The sequence below is a fragment of the Poecilia reticulata genome, chromosome 8 (genome assembly GCF_904066995.2).
Source record: "Poecilia reticulata chromosome 8, P_reticulata-male-v2, whole genome shotgun sequence".
Lineage (NCBI taxonomy): Eukaryota > Metazoa > Chordata > Actinopteri > Cyprinodontiformes > Poeciliidae > Poecilia > Poecilia reticulata.
The window spans coordinates 19,656,335-19,672,047 of NC_088837.1; the positions used below are offsets into that span (position 1 = coordinate 19,656,335).

The following is a 15,713-nucleotide window of genomic DNA, read 5'->3' on the forward strand; positions in this document are numbered from 1 at the left end:
GTGCATGTATGCTAATTATAAATGCATACATATGCATAGGTTGTCATATCTTTCAAGTTTGTAAAGTTTTTCTTACATTTTTTGTAGAGGTTTAACTATTTCATGTGTTTCTATTTATATATTAAGTGCTTTCTTTATTTATAGGAAAGGAACTTATCTCCAGTCCCCCACATCGTGTTGACAGAATGTTTGCCAGACTCACTCACTGCTGCAGAAAATCCTGTCAGAGATTTAGCAAATTACTCTGTACAAGATAATCCAGCACCCAATTTGTGCAATCAACTTATGGTCCACAAGAATGTGCTTTCAAGGGAAATACCTTCAGAAGAAAGCGAACGTGTTCTCAAACAAGACCAAGAAATCTCCCTGCTTCTGACAGACATGGAGATGAGATGGGTGTCTCCTCACGAAGTTCAGGAACTGAAGAGTATAGACCTTAAAACTCTAACTGTTTCAGCGCAGAATAAAGACATTTCTGAAGCACAGCTGAATGAACGGCCTGTTCTTATAGTTTTCAGGGAGGAAAAATCACTGAAAGATACATACAGACTGCTGTATTCCCTGCTAAAGTCATCCAATCCAGTTCCTAAACCGAGATTAAGATCCTCCCACCAACTCACCCAGCAACAATCCCTAATGGAGGCTCTAAGAAGAGGGATTGAAACAGGGGACGACGTGCTAAAGTTTCAGCATGCTGATGACGTCAGAATACAGCAAAGTAATTGTGATTCTAAAGGTGGCTCATCAAGTCAGAGGAGGTTGACACAGGAGGTCCGATTCAGCACCTACCAGAGGCTGGACAGTTTGGAGGAGACGATTCGAGAGCTTGAGAACACCTTAATAGAGATCAGTAGCCATCCCACGAGAGAGACGCTCTACACTGAGTCAGCCACCAGAAGTATTCCAGCACAGCATACTGGGAGTCTGATGCCAGAGACCAGGAGGCCACCAGTTCCACCCAAACCAGCATCAATTCAGGTCCATTATTTGTTGCTGCTGCTGCTGTGTACATCTGTCGCTCTGAAGTAGCATGCTCTGTTTTCCTTCTTCTCAGCAGATGACTACTGGAACTTCTCTTTCAAGCCTCTGATGTCTGCTCCCTGACTCATTCAGCATGTAATTTTATTTAAGATCAAAAATATGTACAGAGGACAGACAACAGACTCCCTGTCTTCTTCTCTGTTCTGTTCTTCAAACTGGAGCTGCTCTCCTGCTGAGCCATGCAACAGTAATTATTTCCCTTCCAATCTTCTCCGACACTTGCTCGTTTCTCCTCTCCTGTTAAATATATGCATAGGTAACGCCTGAACTTTATTATTTTTATTTTTTGCTTATGAGCCTTGCCTTGAAATCAACTTCCTTTTCCTCCTGCAAAGCAGTTAACAATACCATCATTTGAATTTTTTACCAACCTTCAGGGCATATTTTACATTTTCCTAAATTGTGCATTAAAGGGCATTGCCACTGCATGTGCAATGAGATTTTTTTTTGTACTGTTCTCACAAGGCAATGAAATACATTTGGGTTGCCTCTTTTACATAAGATTATTGAAGATTGAAGATTATTGAAGATAAAATTGTTTTGAGGGGTTATTATGCAGAGAAACCAAAGTCTGTTTCCTATTCCGTAGCCTAATATTGCTTATGACCATGCAATGAACTTCTTGTCCTCGGCTATAATGAGCAGCCACTTTTCATCTCACCTTCAGCTGACCGCAAAGCGACAAAAGCTTAGCAATTAGCAAAAGGCTTAAAGCATCCCTAGTACAGCTGTCTTCGTGCCGAGATGACTTGACAGTTTGCGTAGTATTGACTCTTGCCTGGAAAGCATCCTCCCACTGAAATACTTGACAGTCGCTGTCATAGCGAGTTTCAGCCCTCTGATGTGGAGCCATGGAGCGTTCCTACGGGAATGGCTGAGGATTACAGAGTCTTCACACATTATTTCATCACTCCAGCTTCAATCACGTTGATCATTCCAACAGAACCCTTTACCCTGTTCTGGTCCAACATGTACTGCAAACTAAATTCAGACAAGAAGTCTCCCTTCTTACTCAATTGTGGTTCACATTTCCGAAAAGAAAAACAAGTTGAACTTAACCTAACGGACAGCCAATTTACTGAGTATTAACAATTTGGCCTAGTCCATACGTAGCTGGATATGAATACATCTTTATTTGCTTTGCCTTTCATCCACTCAAAAATTCAATTTTATGTCACTGAAAACGATTATTTATAAAATCTCTGACCAAAGTGGAGATCTGAGAAAATTCTGTATTTGCGTGTGTTGAGAAATGGAGTTTTAGGGTCCCGTGCATCAGTCAGCAACCAATAATGAACCAATATATCCACACACTGTCTTTGACATGATCCCCAATTGACATTGTCTCATATTTTACTAATTTTGTATTATAATATGTTTTTTACAACAGGTGTAACCTAAATATCTGTCCACATAAATGGGCCTCCTGGCGCCATGTTTAATTCGTAACAGGAAATCAGGGTTTTGAAGGATTCTGATTGGTTGACACAGGCTTTAACTTTGTGCTACAATGCCCTTGCTGCATTTGGCATGTTTGAAATAACACACAGTGAGTTCATGTGGATGAAAACTTTTCTGAAAATGATTGAGGACGCATTTTATTTTTATTGTTTTTAAATGATCATATTAGTTTTTATAAGTGTACGGACAAGGCCTAAGATTTGTAAGGTAAGAAAACAGAGAATTGACAAAGTAAAGTGGAAGGAAAATTATACATGATTGTCAACATTTTTACAAATAATTATCTGAAAGGTCTATCATGCATTTGTATTCAGCTCACCATTAAAGCTGATGATCTTCAATAAAATCCACTAATCAATTACGATTTGAGTTGTGAAGGACACACAGGTCTATTAGGAAACATTAGTGAAAAGACACCGTCATGAATGCCAAAGAAGTCAGCAAACTGGTCAGCGATAAAATTGTGGAGAACTTTGGACGATAGCAGGGGAGGAGGGTTATTTACTAAAATTAAAGTGGGAGAGCGTGTAGACAGTAATCTATTGGTTGTGCAGAAATATGAGGTCAGCGGAAGAGTGACAATGCCACAATATAACGAAAGCCATATAGACAGATCAAAGTTTCCCATGCTTCTTAAGGAACACATCAAATATGTGGAAGAATATGTGACTAAACTAAACATAGTCGCCTAAATGCAAAATAGTGTGAAGGAAAACAAACACTGTACATCACTTTGGACATACTGGAGTAAAACACATTGATGACAGCAACATAATGTGGAGCTGCTTCAACTACAAAAGTCATGGTGGTCAGAGTTGATGGGAAGATAGATGGAGCTGTACTTTGGACGTCCACGGTGTACAAGTTTGTAGTTATGAACTGACAATGAGAAAGTTCAAGGTATTTGCAAGGCACTATAATCTTTTATCTTGTGTCTTTGTGTGCAGAAGAGGCACAGCTGGATGGAAATGTGTATTTGTTTTTGTGTTTGTTAGAGGCAGTGAATTGAGTAGCTCAGTGGGGAAGATCATTAAGCACAGAGCTTTGCGGATCTTGCTGTGAAGCTAGATCACGTAGTGTCACTTTCAGTGCTGCTTTTCTATATTCTGTTCTGTCCCATTCTCTCTTGATAGAGCGCATTTTTCAGTGAAGTGCGTTTTCTCAACTTTATACCAACTATCTTCTCAAATCTTTAAAAGGAAAAAAATCCTACTTGTCTCAGGAGACTGGTTTGCTTGATGTAGTCAAACTCTTTTCAAGTAAATCCATGTCAATGGTAAAAACAGAAGATATTGTAGAGAGGAAGTGAGCTGTATAACCAGGTGCTCCATATTTAATCGATTTTCTGTTCTGCTGTTCTCTCTCCTGTTTTTCTCTCAGGGTGGGAATAATCCCAACATTGGTAAAATTCATTCCTCAGCTGCCTCAAAGCTGAAGCACCTGCAGCAAAATAGCACAGAGAAGACTAAAAGTGGCAAGAAGGAGGATTTACAGAAGATGCAGAGCCTGCAACAGGTATTATCTGACTGTTAGCTCTGATTTTGATAAATCACGTTGAATCCACGATCTAATGGATTCATCATCTTAGTGTTGTCATAACTGCCCATAGACATTTTATTCATTTCTTTTTATAGAAGATTAGTATAATAAACCCTTCTTAAAGGCAAATTTAATGACATTGGTCTTTGCTATGTGATTTCTATACATCTTAAATAAGTCTTCAAAGTTGTTTAAGTATTAAGATTGTGGGCATCTATTTCTGGAACCCATTGTTTTCTTTTTTTCATTCACTACTCAAGAATAAATCGTTTCCATGACCATTACATCATCTCCACGCAAGTGTTGCACGTCCTCGGCATGCTTCACCCCTCAGCAAGAGAATATGACTTCATATGACAGGTTTCAGCAGGGACTGCATGAAGTTAAAACCATTTTTGGAGAATACACATAAGTTGTTTGATACCATAGACTGATGCATCAAACAGGACGCTGGACACAGAATTGGGAACAAAATGATTCAACTTTTAGCTCGTTGTCTTTTAGATTCAAGACCATCGAATAATTGGGGTGGGGAAATAATTATTATGAAGTCTCTCTTTGTAGGGATTTATATTTTAATCAGTAGAAACAGACGATTAACCAAAACTCTAGAAAAAGCACATGCTATGAAAGTTGTATATGGTCCAGTGCCACAAAAAAGTATTTTCCCCCTGATGGATTTCTTTTATTTTGAAATGATGATAATGGAAAAAGCCATCAAAACCAGCTCAGCATTGGGTGAAAAGTAATGACTCCCTAAACCCTATCACTGATTATCTCACCATTGTAACAAATTAAAGTTGCAATAACTTGCAACTTTAATTTGTTCTCATTAGCAGTTATTCAACCAAAGATATCCAGTTCAATGCATGTCACCTAGGTCTAAGTCGTAGAACTCCTTTATTTTATAGTTTGAGGATTCAATTTTTTTAGCTTATCTGAGTTTAACAGCAAGGATTATTTTAACTGTAGTATTTTCTAAAAGAGAGGTGAGTTCATGGTTTTATCAATTATGTCAAGTTATCCAGGTACTGAAGCGACAAAGGACCCCAGATCATCACCACCAGCCTGTTTCACTGTAGTTATGATGTTATTTTTATGAAATCTTGCATTAATGTTACACTAGATGCAGCTGCTACATCATGCACCCTGAGAGTCATTTTGGTAAGCCAAGTTCTCATGGCTTACCAAACACTCAGTGTTTTTTTTTTCTTGGGTTACTGGAGTTTTAAAGCCTTAAAAATGTCCTTGCAACTCTTTTCAGACTGATAGATGTCACAGGCTTTGTCTTTCATCTGCTCTTAATTTTTTTTTTTTCAATCAGTTTGTGTTCCTTTTTGATATTCTGTAGGGAATGAACAATTCAATCTGACAACTCTGAGTTGTCCAGTCATTAATTAAGCCTGAACGTGGCTGGTGAAATCAAATAAATAAATTGTGATTAACAACAGATAATTTCTTGATTTAATAAGAGAAGCAATTATATTTTCACAGAAGGCCAATTTGGTTTGGAAAGTGTTTTTCTCCTAATAGAAGTTGTTTGAATTCTGCATTTTAAATTTCTTAAGTACACTTTTTGGTCTGATTTTAAAATAGCGTTTGATCTAAAATGTTTGTGACCAAAAAAGACATTTCCATTGTTCTGTATTAAATCTTCTAGTAAAACATGACTTAGCACTTAGTGGAGAAGCCTGTAGTTTGTCACCATGTTTGTTGACAGTTCTGCTTCTTTGTTAGACTGTCTGTAGTTGCTCATTTGATGCTTTGGTTGTTTTTGTAATTGTAATGCTAAAAGGCCCTTCTAAAACCCAGACTTAATATTTTTTGGCACATGAACAAACTTACAAAAAATATTAGTTGGTTCAAATTATTATTTTCCCAAAGCACTATTAATGGACTGCTTTTAAGAGGTGAAAAAACATGAGTGCACCTTTATTTTATTTATACCCTTTTAAAACCATTTTAGATTAATGTTCTTATACTTTTGCTCAATAGTTGGCCCTACAGGGTTTTTTCTTTTTTTTTAATATTTCAACTTGTTAGCATTTAAAGAGGTGATGTAAAGTAAAGACTTGGACATAAGGATGCTAGATGGTCTCCAGAGGCTAGGAAATTAAACCGTTGAAGCATGTCGGTCGAGCAAAGCTGGGAGAAGATTCTTGCCAGTGCATGGGGGCAAGGAAAGCTTAATGTCGATGTAATTTGAAAAATAACAGAAGCAGTGAAGTGCACCTAAACCTTCATAACCTAGGGCGCTTTCAGACTCAAAAGTAAGTTTTGTAGATTGCAGAGAAATGAATGTGTTTAGCAGAGAGAGAGATTTGGGAGATGGAGAAGTAATGAGGCTTTGGTCTCCTCAGACAGAGAAGATTGGGAAGAACCTTTGCAGTGCTGAGCAATAACCGCCACTCGAGTCACTGGCAATCACAGATGATTTAATATGAAGAGGGCATCTCTCTTTCCGTCATTAAATCTTTTACATTTCTCCCCCTTTATGTCTCTTCTCCCACTTTTTCGGCATCCTGTACTCTGCAATTTATACAAGCGTCCCCTTTTTTCCTTTTCCATCACCCTCTGTCGGTTTTGTTCATTCCCTGAGATTTGAAGGCTGAGTAGATGCCTACTCTTGTCAACTGAAAGGGAAATTAATCCTATTATTTCAGAATGACACTGACACTTCACAGTCTCTTTTGTGCATAAACTGTTCAAAACAGCTATTGTGAAAGACTCTGGATGTGTGAAAGCAGTGTCCTTAGAGGGGCTTCGGACCCTCAAAGCTAATTGTCAGAGGACAAAAACCGGTGCCAAAGCAGTTTACATACTGGTTTAATACAATTTTATGGTAAAGAAAAAAAATGAGACAATTGATTTAAACTAAGAGAAGGTAAAAAAGAGGCTACTATGGCAAAATGAATTTGTAGCTTTTTATTTTATAGGTGGAGAACAGTAGGCATTGTGAAGGTAAAGTAAGGATTGTTGAGCAAAAGGTATCAGAAATCTTTCTTTTGGAAAATAAAACGCTGTATCCAGTAAACTGGCAGAGTTTTAGAGATCTAGATAGGAACTCCCTTATCCTTATTCAAACCTGAATGATTTTTATTCTCCGCATTTTTCTGATCTGTCAACCCAATCCCAAAGATAAATCTGTCAGTCAAATGTGTTTTGGTGCATGGACAAGCTGATTGTCAGCAATTCATAAAATAATACATTAGCTTGCAAACTTCCAACCAGCTTTCTACATTAACATTTTTTATTGAACTTTTCTTTTTTCCAAATTGACAAGAGCAACATGCTCTTTCCGCATCTTATTAATCCAACTAAAAACCAAAATACGTTAAAAAATCTGTCACACTTATTGGATTTTTTTGTTTCACATTGTACCTTGTATACCTTCCTGTGTGCCTTGGATATATTTATGACAAGACACAAAGTCGAATTCCTCTGAAATTGGATGCAAGTTTGTTTTTCTGCCTTCAAGCCCGATGAGGAGGACGGTGAGAGGAGTGAAAACATCTCCAGGGCTTCTTGTTAGTGAACAGTAGATCTGTTGTTTGGGGAAGCATGCCATCACAAATGTTTGAAGTTTGCTAAATGTTACTGGAACTTTAAAATGAACCATGTGCTTTTGGCCGATCAGATTGAGCTGTAATGTTTTGTTACAAACACCCCATGTGTGTTTGGCATAAAACACAGAATGAATATTTATTGAAGCCCCCTTTGCCCTGTCTTACGCAGGTTGGAGGATCTGGGATGGTGTTGGCCTTTTTCTCATTTAAAAACTCTAAACTCAATTAAAGTACAAGGCATAGTAACTATTTGCAAAAACAGAACATTTTGAATAAAAACCTGGAGGTCTCTCTTCAGAAAATTGGAAATGGGTGGTCGGTAGATCATTTGGTGATGATCCAAAACATGTAGCTGATTCAACATAGACCCAAAATCAACCTTCTGCAATGGTCATCTCATTCTCATGACCTAAATCTTTTTAGAAAGCTTGTAGGATAAGCTGGAGAGGAAATTAGATCTGGCTGACTCTGGCTAGAGTCAGCTAGAGTCTGGACTCTGGCTGATCTAGAAAGATCTTCATAGAGGAATAGTCTCCCTTTATGCTTTCAGGAGTTTTATTAAAGTTTTATTAAAGTGCCACCACTGATTTTGTTAAAAACAAATTTCTCTTAATTTCTTTCCCCCCAACTAAATAAATATGATCAAATTAACACGATGGATTTTCCAAAAATGTTCAGCGTGCGATTATTCTGCTGGAATTTTTTTAAAAAGTAAAAAAAATTTCCAGGGCTGTTGAGACATGTGGAGGCACCGAGTCTCTCTTCTCTTTGAAACCCCCCTGTCAGTGGGACTAACGCATTTCAAGCTCGAGGACCAATCAAATCAATATGCCCAACTGCTAGAGTTCAAAGCTCCTGTTTCTCCTCGTTTGCTTTGCCACAGATCAAGGAGGGCATGACAATGGCATAACTTTCATGCCTCAAACCAACCAATTCTCCGTTTGGCCTTACATGATTCCCGACAGTAAAACAGGCTAGCTGTAGGTGACGAGCATGAAGCGGGGGTAGTGGTGACATACCATCCCGTTTGGCAGGAAGCTGTGAGAGTGCGAAACAAGGAGGCAAGTCTCCTTCACAGACCAGAATAGCAGTTTGAGTCAGGTATGAGAAGAATATCTCAAGCAGAGCAATTGCAAATCTCTCAGCTGGCTATATTTCCCACAACAAAAGTCTTTGAAATGTTTTTCCCTCCTGCTTGCTCTTTTGAAAAAGTGACAAAACTTTCCTGACTAAACTTTTTTTTTTTGTGCCCCATCCATTCGGTGTATTTTGTACAGTCTGTGCCTTGCACTTACAGCATGTAAAAGGTTTCTGTCACATGCATTCACATCAGCGCCCGAGAAACAAAATCATCTTCAAAAATGTATTTCCCACAAGTTTCATTCTGTTGAAACAGTGCCATCTACTGGCCGAATCATTCATTATTTGAAATAAAATAAAGGTGTGGCTCTGCATGTTCATCCGAGTGTGTTGCGTTTTCAAAGAATGAACGTCATAGAAATGTGTGAAGTAAAGGTAGTCAACAGTGTAATACGTTGTTTTTTCACTGTTGCGCCTTATTAGTGGGATCAGTGGTTCTGTCATCATGTATAGATGGTAGCCTGTGTCTTGGCTTTCATCACACATGCTGATATCAACCTGAATAACAATATCCTGTGTTTGTCTCTTGTTCTCACTCCCCCTCCTCTCCCGTCCACTACATGTTTTCTTCTGATACTTCATCAATCCCGCCCCCTTGTGTGACCCCGTGCTGCCCTTCACCTCCCGGCCTGCCCGTCTGCTGCAACCATTACCCTGCAGCAGTGAGCGACCTGTCCCCTCGTCCAGCCTCTTCAGTCTCCTCCTCCTTTTCACGTGACTACAGAGATGCACACTTATCTGCCCACATTACTTAACCAGCTCCTTTTACATCTCTAGCATTCAGTCCAAAGTTGTGCTTCTAGACGGGTGTGAGTGTGTGTTTGTTTGTGCAAGCACGCTTGCTTGCACAGGTGTGTTTGAATGCCCTGGTGGTGACGGAAGGTGCTGCAGGGAACACTGCCCAGCCACGACCAATTTTAGAACTTTTTAAATTTTTCATTATTTCCCACTTCAACCCCCTGAAAACCTCATCTCTCTGCGCTCCTCCTCCGCCCCCTCCTGTCTTCTGTGTCCCCGCTCTACTCCAAGGCCTTGGGGATCAACCGCGCCGGAACCACTGAACCGTACCTGTCTGGACTGAAAGCGAGCATTTTTTTAGGCCGAATGCCTACTCCTGCAGCAGCTTTTGCACCTGGTTTGAGAATGCCTCCCCATGAGGGGACTATGCCCTCCCTGACAGTCTCCTCCAGCCAAGCAAAGGCTCTCCTGGCGAGCCTGTCAGCCTCCGGCCTCTGCACCGAGGCCCTGCTCCTGTCCTCCGCTCTACGTCAACGCCGCCTTCTCCGGGAGCAGAGAGCGTCATCTTCTCTTCCCAGCAGCCTGTCCTCAACCCCTACATCCTCCTCTTCTCCCACAACCCCTACTCCATCCCTGTCTCCTTCCTCTCCCACACCTCTTGGTTCCTTTACCTTCTCCTCTGGGATTGTCAAACCCACCAGACGGAGACTTGACAGCCCCCAACAACTTGGCAACAGCAAGGATGGTGACAACTCTTAGTAATGAGTAATAGGAGGAGGAGGACATGGAAGAATATAATTCTAAAATTATCTTGTCACCGAGCAAGAATAGATGCATTTTTTTTGTTTTACACTTATTTCCTTTCAGGATTCTGTAGATGCATATTTTCTTCATTTTTTTTTCTTACTAATGTTGAATACACCAGACTCTGGATGCTTCATAATCTCACTTCTTTTTCTTTTTTGGACAAGTTTCCTTCTCTCGTCTGGCTGCACGGTCTCCCACGCAGTCCTTTTGCCAGATTCCCAAACAGAGTACACACAAACAGGCCAGGCTTCGCTTTTTCACCAGCTGTCTGCTACATGGTTGGTGTGGTTGGACGTGTTCTCATTTAGTGGGCTGTTCGTGGTATAGTTTCCATAACTAGACTGTGTGTATGAAAATAGAGTCGCAATAATCACCAAGTGAGTCCAGTAGTTATATATGTTTAGGATAATGTTGCTCTTTCTTACCTGCATAACCTTGCAGAATAAATCTGCTGAGAAAATAAGAAAAAAAGACAGATGTGATGAATGTGGTTTTTAACTGTTTGGTGCAAAAAGGGCATTCTTTTCTTTTCCTTTCTTTTCTTACATCAACCAAGTTTTAGATTTTAAATCGGTGCTATATTTTCCCTTCTGTTAGCACTCACTGAGAGTTTACATAATTGTTCTCCCTTCTCTGCACATTCCTTTGGGTTTCTAATTTAATGTTGCAGTTGAAATTTTGTATGTGTCTCTGCAAATGAAACTCGTGCATCTACCATTGTTAACATTTCTAGCCTTTTTAATCTGTTGGGAACAAGAATATTGCAGCATTATTCACGAAAGCACACTGTAACGAGCAGCCATGGATCTTCACATTTCTGTTTGATGTAAAGCAAGGAGACAAAGTTACACTGAAAGAAGGAGAAATGCAAAGGAGAGGTCTGTATAACCAGTATGGATTTACTGTGTGTGTGTTGTAACTAGTTAATTGACAATCAGGATGTTTTCACTGTAGCATCTCACAGGTTGCCCATCCCAAAGACTCAAGCACGCACTTGTAAAAGCTAAGCTGAACAGCACAGACACAATGTGTGTGTAATAGTTTTATTTCATTTTGTTAATTTTTTACAATGATATATTCTTTGCTGCCCCTCAGATGATTGATCACAGTGATCAGAACAACGGGAACGGAAAACCATATAAAATAGTTTCCCGTTGATATAGTTGATTCAGGATTATCTGCTAAAAAGCACCTAGATTTTATCATACAGCAGTTTGTACTTTATATTTGACAACAATGAAGTGATAGCACTTAATTACAGTTTGAAATGTATTAAGAAAAAAAAAACTTTTAATCAGCACATGTTTAGGAATTCTGTATTTCTTGGCGCTTGTGAGGGAGTCAGGGAAGATTATAAAAATATAAAGAAAGCACAGTTTCTTCTCAAAACACAAGATCCCTCTTTGTCAGCTTAGTTATCAAATATATTAGAAGCTTTAAAAAGTTAATTTACTAAAAATAAGCGAAATAGCAACAATATAACTTTACAATTGTTTTCTTTCATAAAATATGAGTGCCAGAGTCTTTCAAACTAGCATTTAGACACAAAACAGGACCGGAGAACCTTCTGCCAAGAACATCGATCTAGTGTACATGTAAACTGGTGTGAAGGTATTGTTGATGTTAAACAATATACAGATGCATCACAATAAGTGAAACTCATATAGAAACATTACAAAAAGTTAAATGTATCTGGCTATTATTTCTGTTAATTTTGATAATTGTGGCTTATAGCAATAAAGATCCCAAAATGCTCAATTTTAGACAATAGAAATAAAACACAAGACAAAGAGCAGAGTTAGTCTTAAGAGAACTTTGAAGCAAATCCCTTTTTAGAGTTTTATGGAGATTCACTTGGTGGTGTGGACTTCACTGAATTACAGACATGATCTTCTTGGAAAAAAAATGATCTTGCTGTTGTTTGGCTGTCCAGTGTCCCACTTCACATGAAAGTCTGCTGGTATTGGTCCATTGTGTAGTTGTCAAGTCAACGACAGCACAGACATGGTTTGTATCACAGCATTGAAAGAGTGAATTGAATTTTGGGGTTTTTTTATTAGCTGCAAACCAAACCAAGATTAACAGAACTATACACTTCAATATGTTACCCTGTCTTTTAGTAAATCTTTATGAGTTTTCTTTTTAAATTTAATTACTGAAATTTATTTACGTTTACATGATATTGTTATCACAGAGATGTGCCTGTATTTAAGTGTTTTTGGATGTCTGCAAGTTGATGCTAACTTTTAAAATCATGCTTATGAAGGAAGACTGGGTGCTAAATTGGTTTGTTGTCATCAGACAGAAATAGTTGTTTAGTTGTTGCAGTAATAATAAATTATTGTTGCATTTTATCCTTACTAAGGCACATTATAGGCATTTGTCAAATAACCTGAATTAGTTGCATAAATGTCTACTACTTCAATGTAGCTAATTTTTGCTTTTGAAGCTCAAATCATGATGTAAAAATTATTTGTAAATTCAATAATTATGGTAATTTCCTTTGTTTTTTTTTGTCTAAATTTTTTTTGTGGGGAACCAGGGTTAATTTCCACTTTAAGAACCTCATTAACTCTGATGAGCACAAATCTATAAATTACACATTTCATCAGTCTAGTTTTGACTTTCACTATTTTGGGTGGCTGGTGTTTTTCTGGCTGCTGTTTATTTACGTCAAATCGCGGCGGGGGAGTTTTTCTAATGTAGAGCCTTCATAATGAAACCATTCCATGGCTACAGAATCTCTGTGTTTGCCCGGAAGCTGCCTTGCTGTTTGTTGACAAGGTTAAACGGACAGCTGCACTTCTCTGCTGTTCGCCAGAATGGCTCAAAGAAACTGATCCTCTTGGGCATCGAGATTAACACATGTGCAAAGGCGGCTCGTGTCAGAGAGTAGGCAGCGTGAGGGGTGAGGATTAGTTTGCGGACATGAGTTTGAAGGCTACTTTAATAAGGCCGGCTTTGACTCGCCCCGTCTCCATGGAGAGCGCTGGAGTGAAAGAATGAGTGTCGGTCGGAGACAGTATTCGGCTGCTTGCTCCCCCTTGCTCTGAGTTTGCGTTCTTTTTGTGTGCGGTCTGTTGAAATCGTTTAGCTTCAGGTTGAGAAGGTATGATTTCTGATGGGGTTCAGTTCTAAGCAAGATGTGCAATAGGTATTTAGCACTCTTACTCTTTTACCAAGGTATTCCTCTTTGCCTTTGTCATATTTATGCCTGTTTGTCTCCAAGGACCTGCAATGTTTTTTCCTGGTGCCTGAATGATCTCGCAAGCAGCACTGACAGAATAACACTTTTACCCAAATAAGAGCTTCAGAAACCTGGCTTGGTTCCTGTTTTTTCCGTTTCGTTTTGTTTTGTCTTAAAGAAAAATGAAAACTGCTTGAAAGCACAAATGTGCGAGCTCACAGCCTCATTCTTAGTGCATTCTGGATCTGCAAGGAAGATTCAAGCTGAGTTAAAAACTGAATAGAGTAAAGAAAATCCTTAAAGCAGTAACTTTCCTAGGTGAATTTGCTGCTTGCAGCAAGGAGGAAGTATGTGGTATTTTAGCCTAAGTGAAACCAGAGAACCATGTTAAAATGCCTCCTGGACTTTTTTTTGTTGTTGCTCAAAACAAGTGTTAGTGGGCTGTGATTTCAACAAGCTTGGGGGCATGTTGAGCACACTCTGGCAATCAGAAAAAAAACCATGCAAACTTGAAACTAAACATAGGAGAAATATACATATATAAATATATCTAAGTGAGATGTTTGTGTATGATATAATTGTGAAACAAATGTGAATATATACATAAATATTTAGGCCTAGATTAAGTTCTATACTGTAAAATGTCCTCATATCTTCTGATTTATATATTAGTGACCATTTTGTACAGACTTTTCTTTTTTAATTCATTCAGAGAGATATTACATTTCACACTAAGATTATTTATTCATATGCAGAACATTTTTATATTGTTTAAAATATCGGTGTAGATAACTGTTAGGCGCTGTAATATACTTTAAAGTTGATTTTGAAATTCTAGGGTTTTCTTTACAAATAATGAGTTGAACTTTATGTAATTATGACAATTTCAAAAGCTTTTCCCTGAAAATGCTCGTCCAGCTTGTCTGCACCTTTGCCTCCTACTGTTAAAGTGTAAGAGGCTGGACCAGTGCCTGTTAGTAGGGGCTTATTTTGCTACTAGGTCTGGGTTATTTTGTACGTGTTTTTTCTTTTTCCTCATTTTATTCTGCCATTCTGTATTTGTGATCTAAATGGTATTAGTGACACTGGAGATGGTCAGAAACACAGAAAATGTAGTACTTACTGTGATACAAGTCCAAAGGCTTCAAAGGAGGCCTTGCTGCTTTGACTAAAGCAAGTTACTTGGCTTTAATTCTTTTTTTCTTTTTTCTCTTTTTTTTCTTTGTTTGCATGTTAACTGAGATGGCAGGAATGTGGATTAAAAGGTTCAGAGACTATAAGTGTACATTATGTTGCTTATTCTGCTCCAGTTTGTGGCTTTAAGTAGCGTTTAAGCTAAACTTTTAAAACGGTAAAAGACAGATATATTAAAGAATCATGTGGAGAGCTATGAAGTCTTTGATTTTGCCATTGTATTTTTTTTTTCTGATACTTAAACTACATTCTGTAGTATGTATCTGAGATTTTTACTTGAATGTGTGGATGTTCAAAAATCTTGGCATCAAAAATAAATTTAAAAAAATCAATAAAATTGACTTGTAAATAGGTTGAGTCATAGAGAATTCACTGAATTATGTCCAAAAGATAATGTTTTATTATAAACTATGATGATGGATACAAAGGTATATACAAAAACAATGCATGTATAGTCTCAAGCAAACGCACGGTGCAGTTTAGAAAAAAAAAAAAAAAGTTACGTACAGTACATGTTTTTTTTTTCAAAGTTATAAGAAAGAGTCAGAGAAGTGGGTATATATATGTTTGAGGTTTACAAACAGAAACGATACATTATTTTAGTATGTGTGACACGGGCATGTTCAGTCTTACTGTGAAGTTACGTGATGACGATAGTGACTGGGAGTGTTGAACATCCAGGGATCAGAAGGCTTGAACGCACCCCAACATGAGAAATCAGCTACAGTTCTCCCATTTGTAGAGTAGTGTGACATAGGAACAAAAATAACTACAGAAAATAGATCAATTATATGAGATATATAAAATTTAAATGCCTACTGATACTGGAGATAATTTTATCAGTGTGGATGCCATGATATTCTGTGAGAAATGTGTTTTTGTTTGTTTGTTTGTTTTTTTCCGTGAGAAGACAGCAGGCACCTGAACCTGCCTTCTTTTGTACATAATTTGCTGTGATTGTGTGTCCAATAAAGTGCAGCCCTCTTGTACAGTCTGATCTTGCTTTATTCCTTCTGCTTTAAGGCACACGAGTCACTACT

The 15,713-nt window shown here is 38.3% G+C and overlaps 1 protein-coding gene across 1 annotated transcript in view; it reads left to right on the plus strand.

Annotated features, from left to right (window-relative positions):
* srcin1a (SRC kinase signaling inhibitor 1a) overlaps window positions 1-15,667 on the plus strand; it is a 108,648-nt gene extending 92,981 nt beyond the window's left edge. Inside the window, exons 19-21 of the mRNA XM_081610458.1 lie at window positions 145-978; window positions 3,883-4,017; window positions 9,711-15,667. Of these exons, the coding sequence (XP_081466584.1) occupies window positions 145-978; window positions 3,883-4,017; window positions 9,711-10,244 (1,503 nt within the window). The 3' untranslated portion in view covers window positions 10,245-15,667. The remainder of the gene's footprint in view (window positions 1-144; window positions 979-3,882; window positions 4,018-9,710) is intronic.
* The last annotated feature ends 46 nt before the right edge of the window (window positions 15,668-15,713 follow it).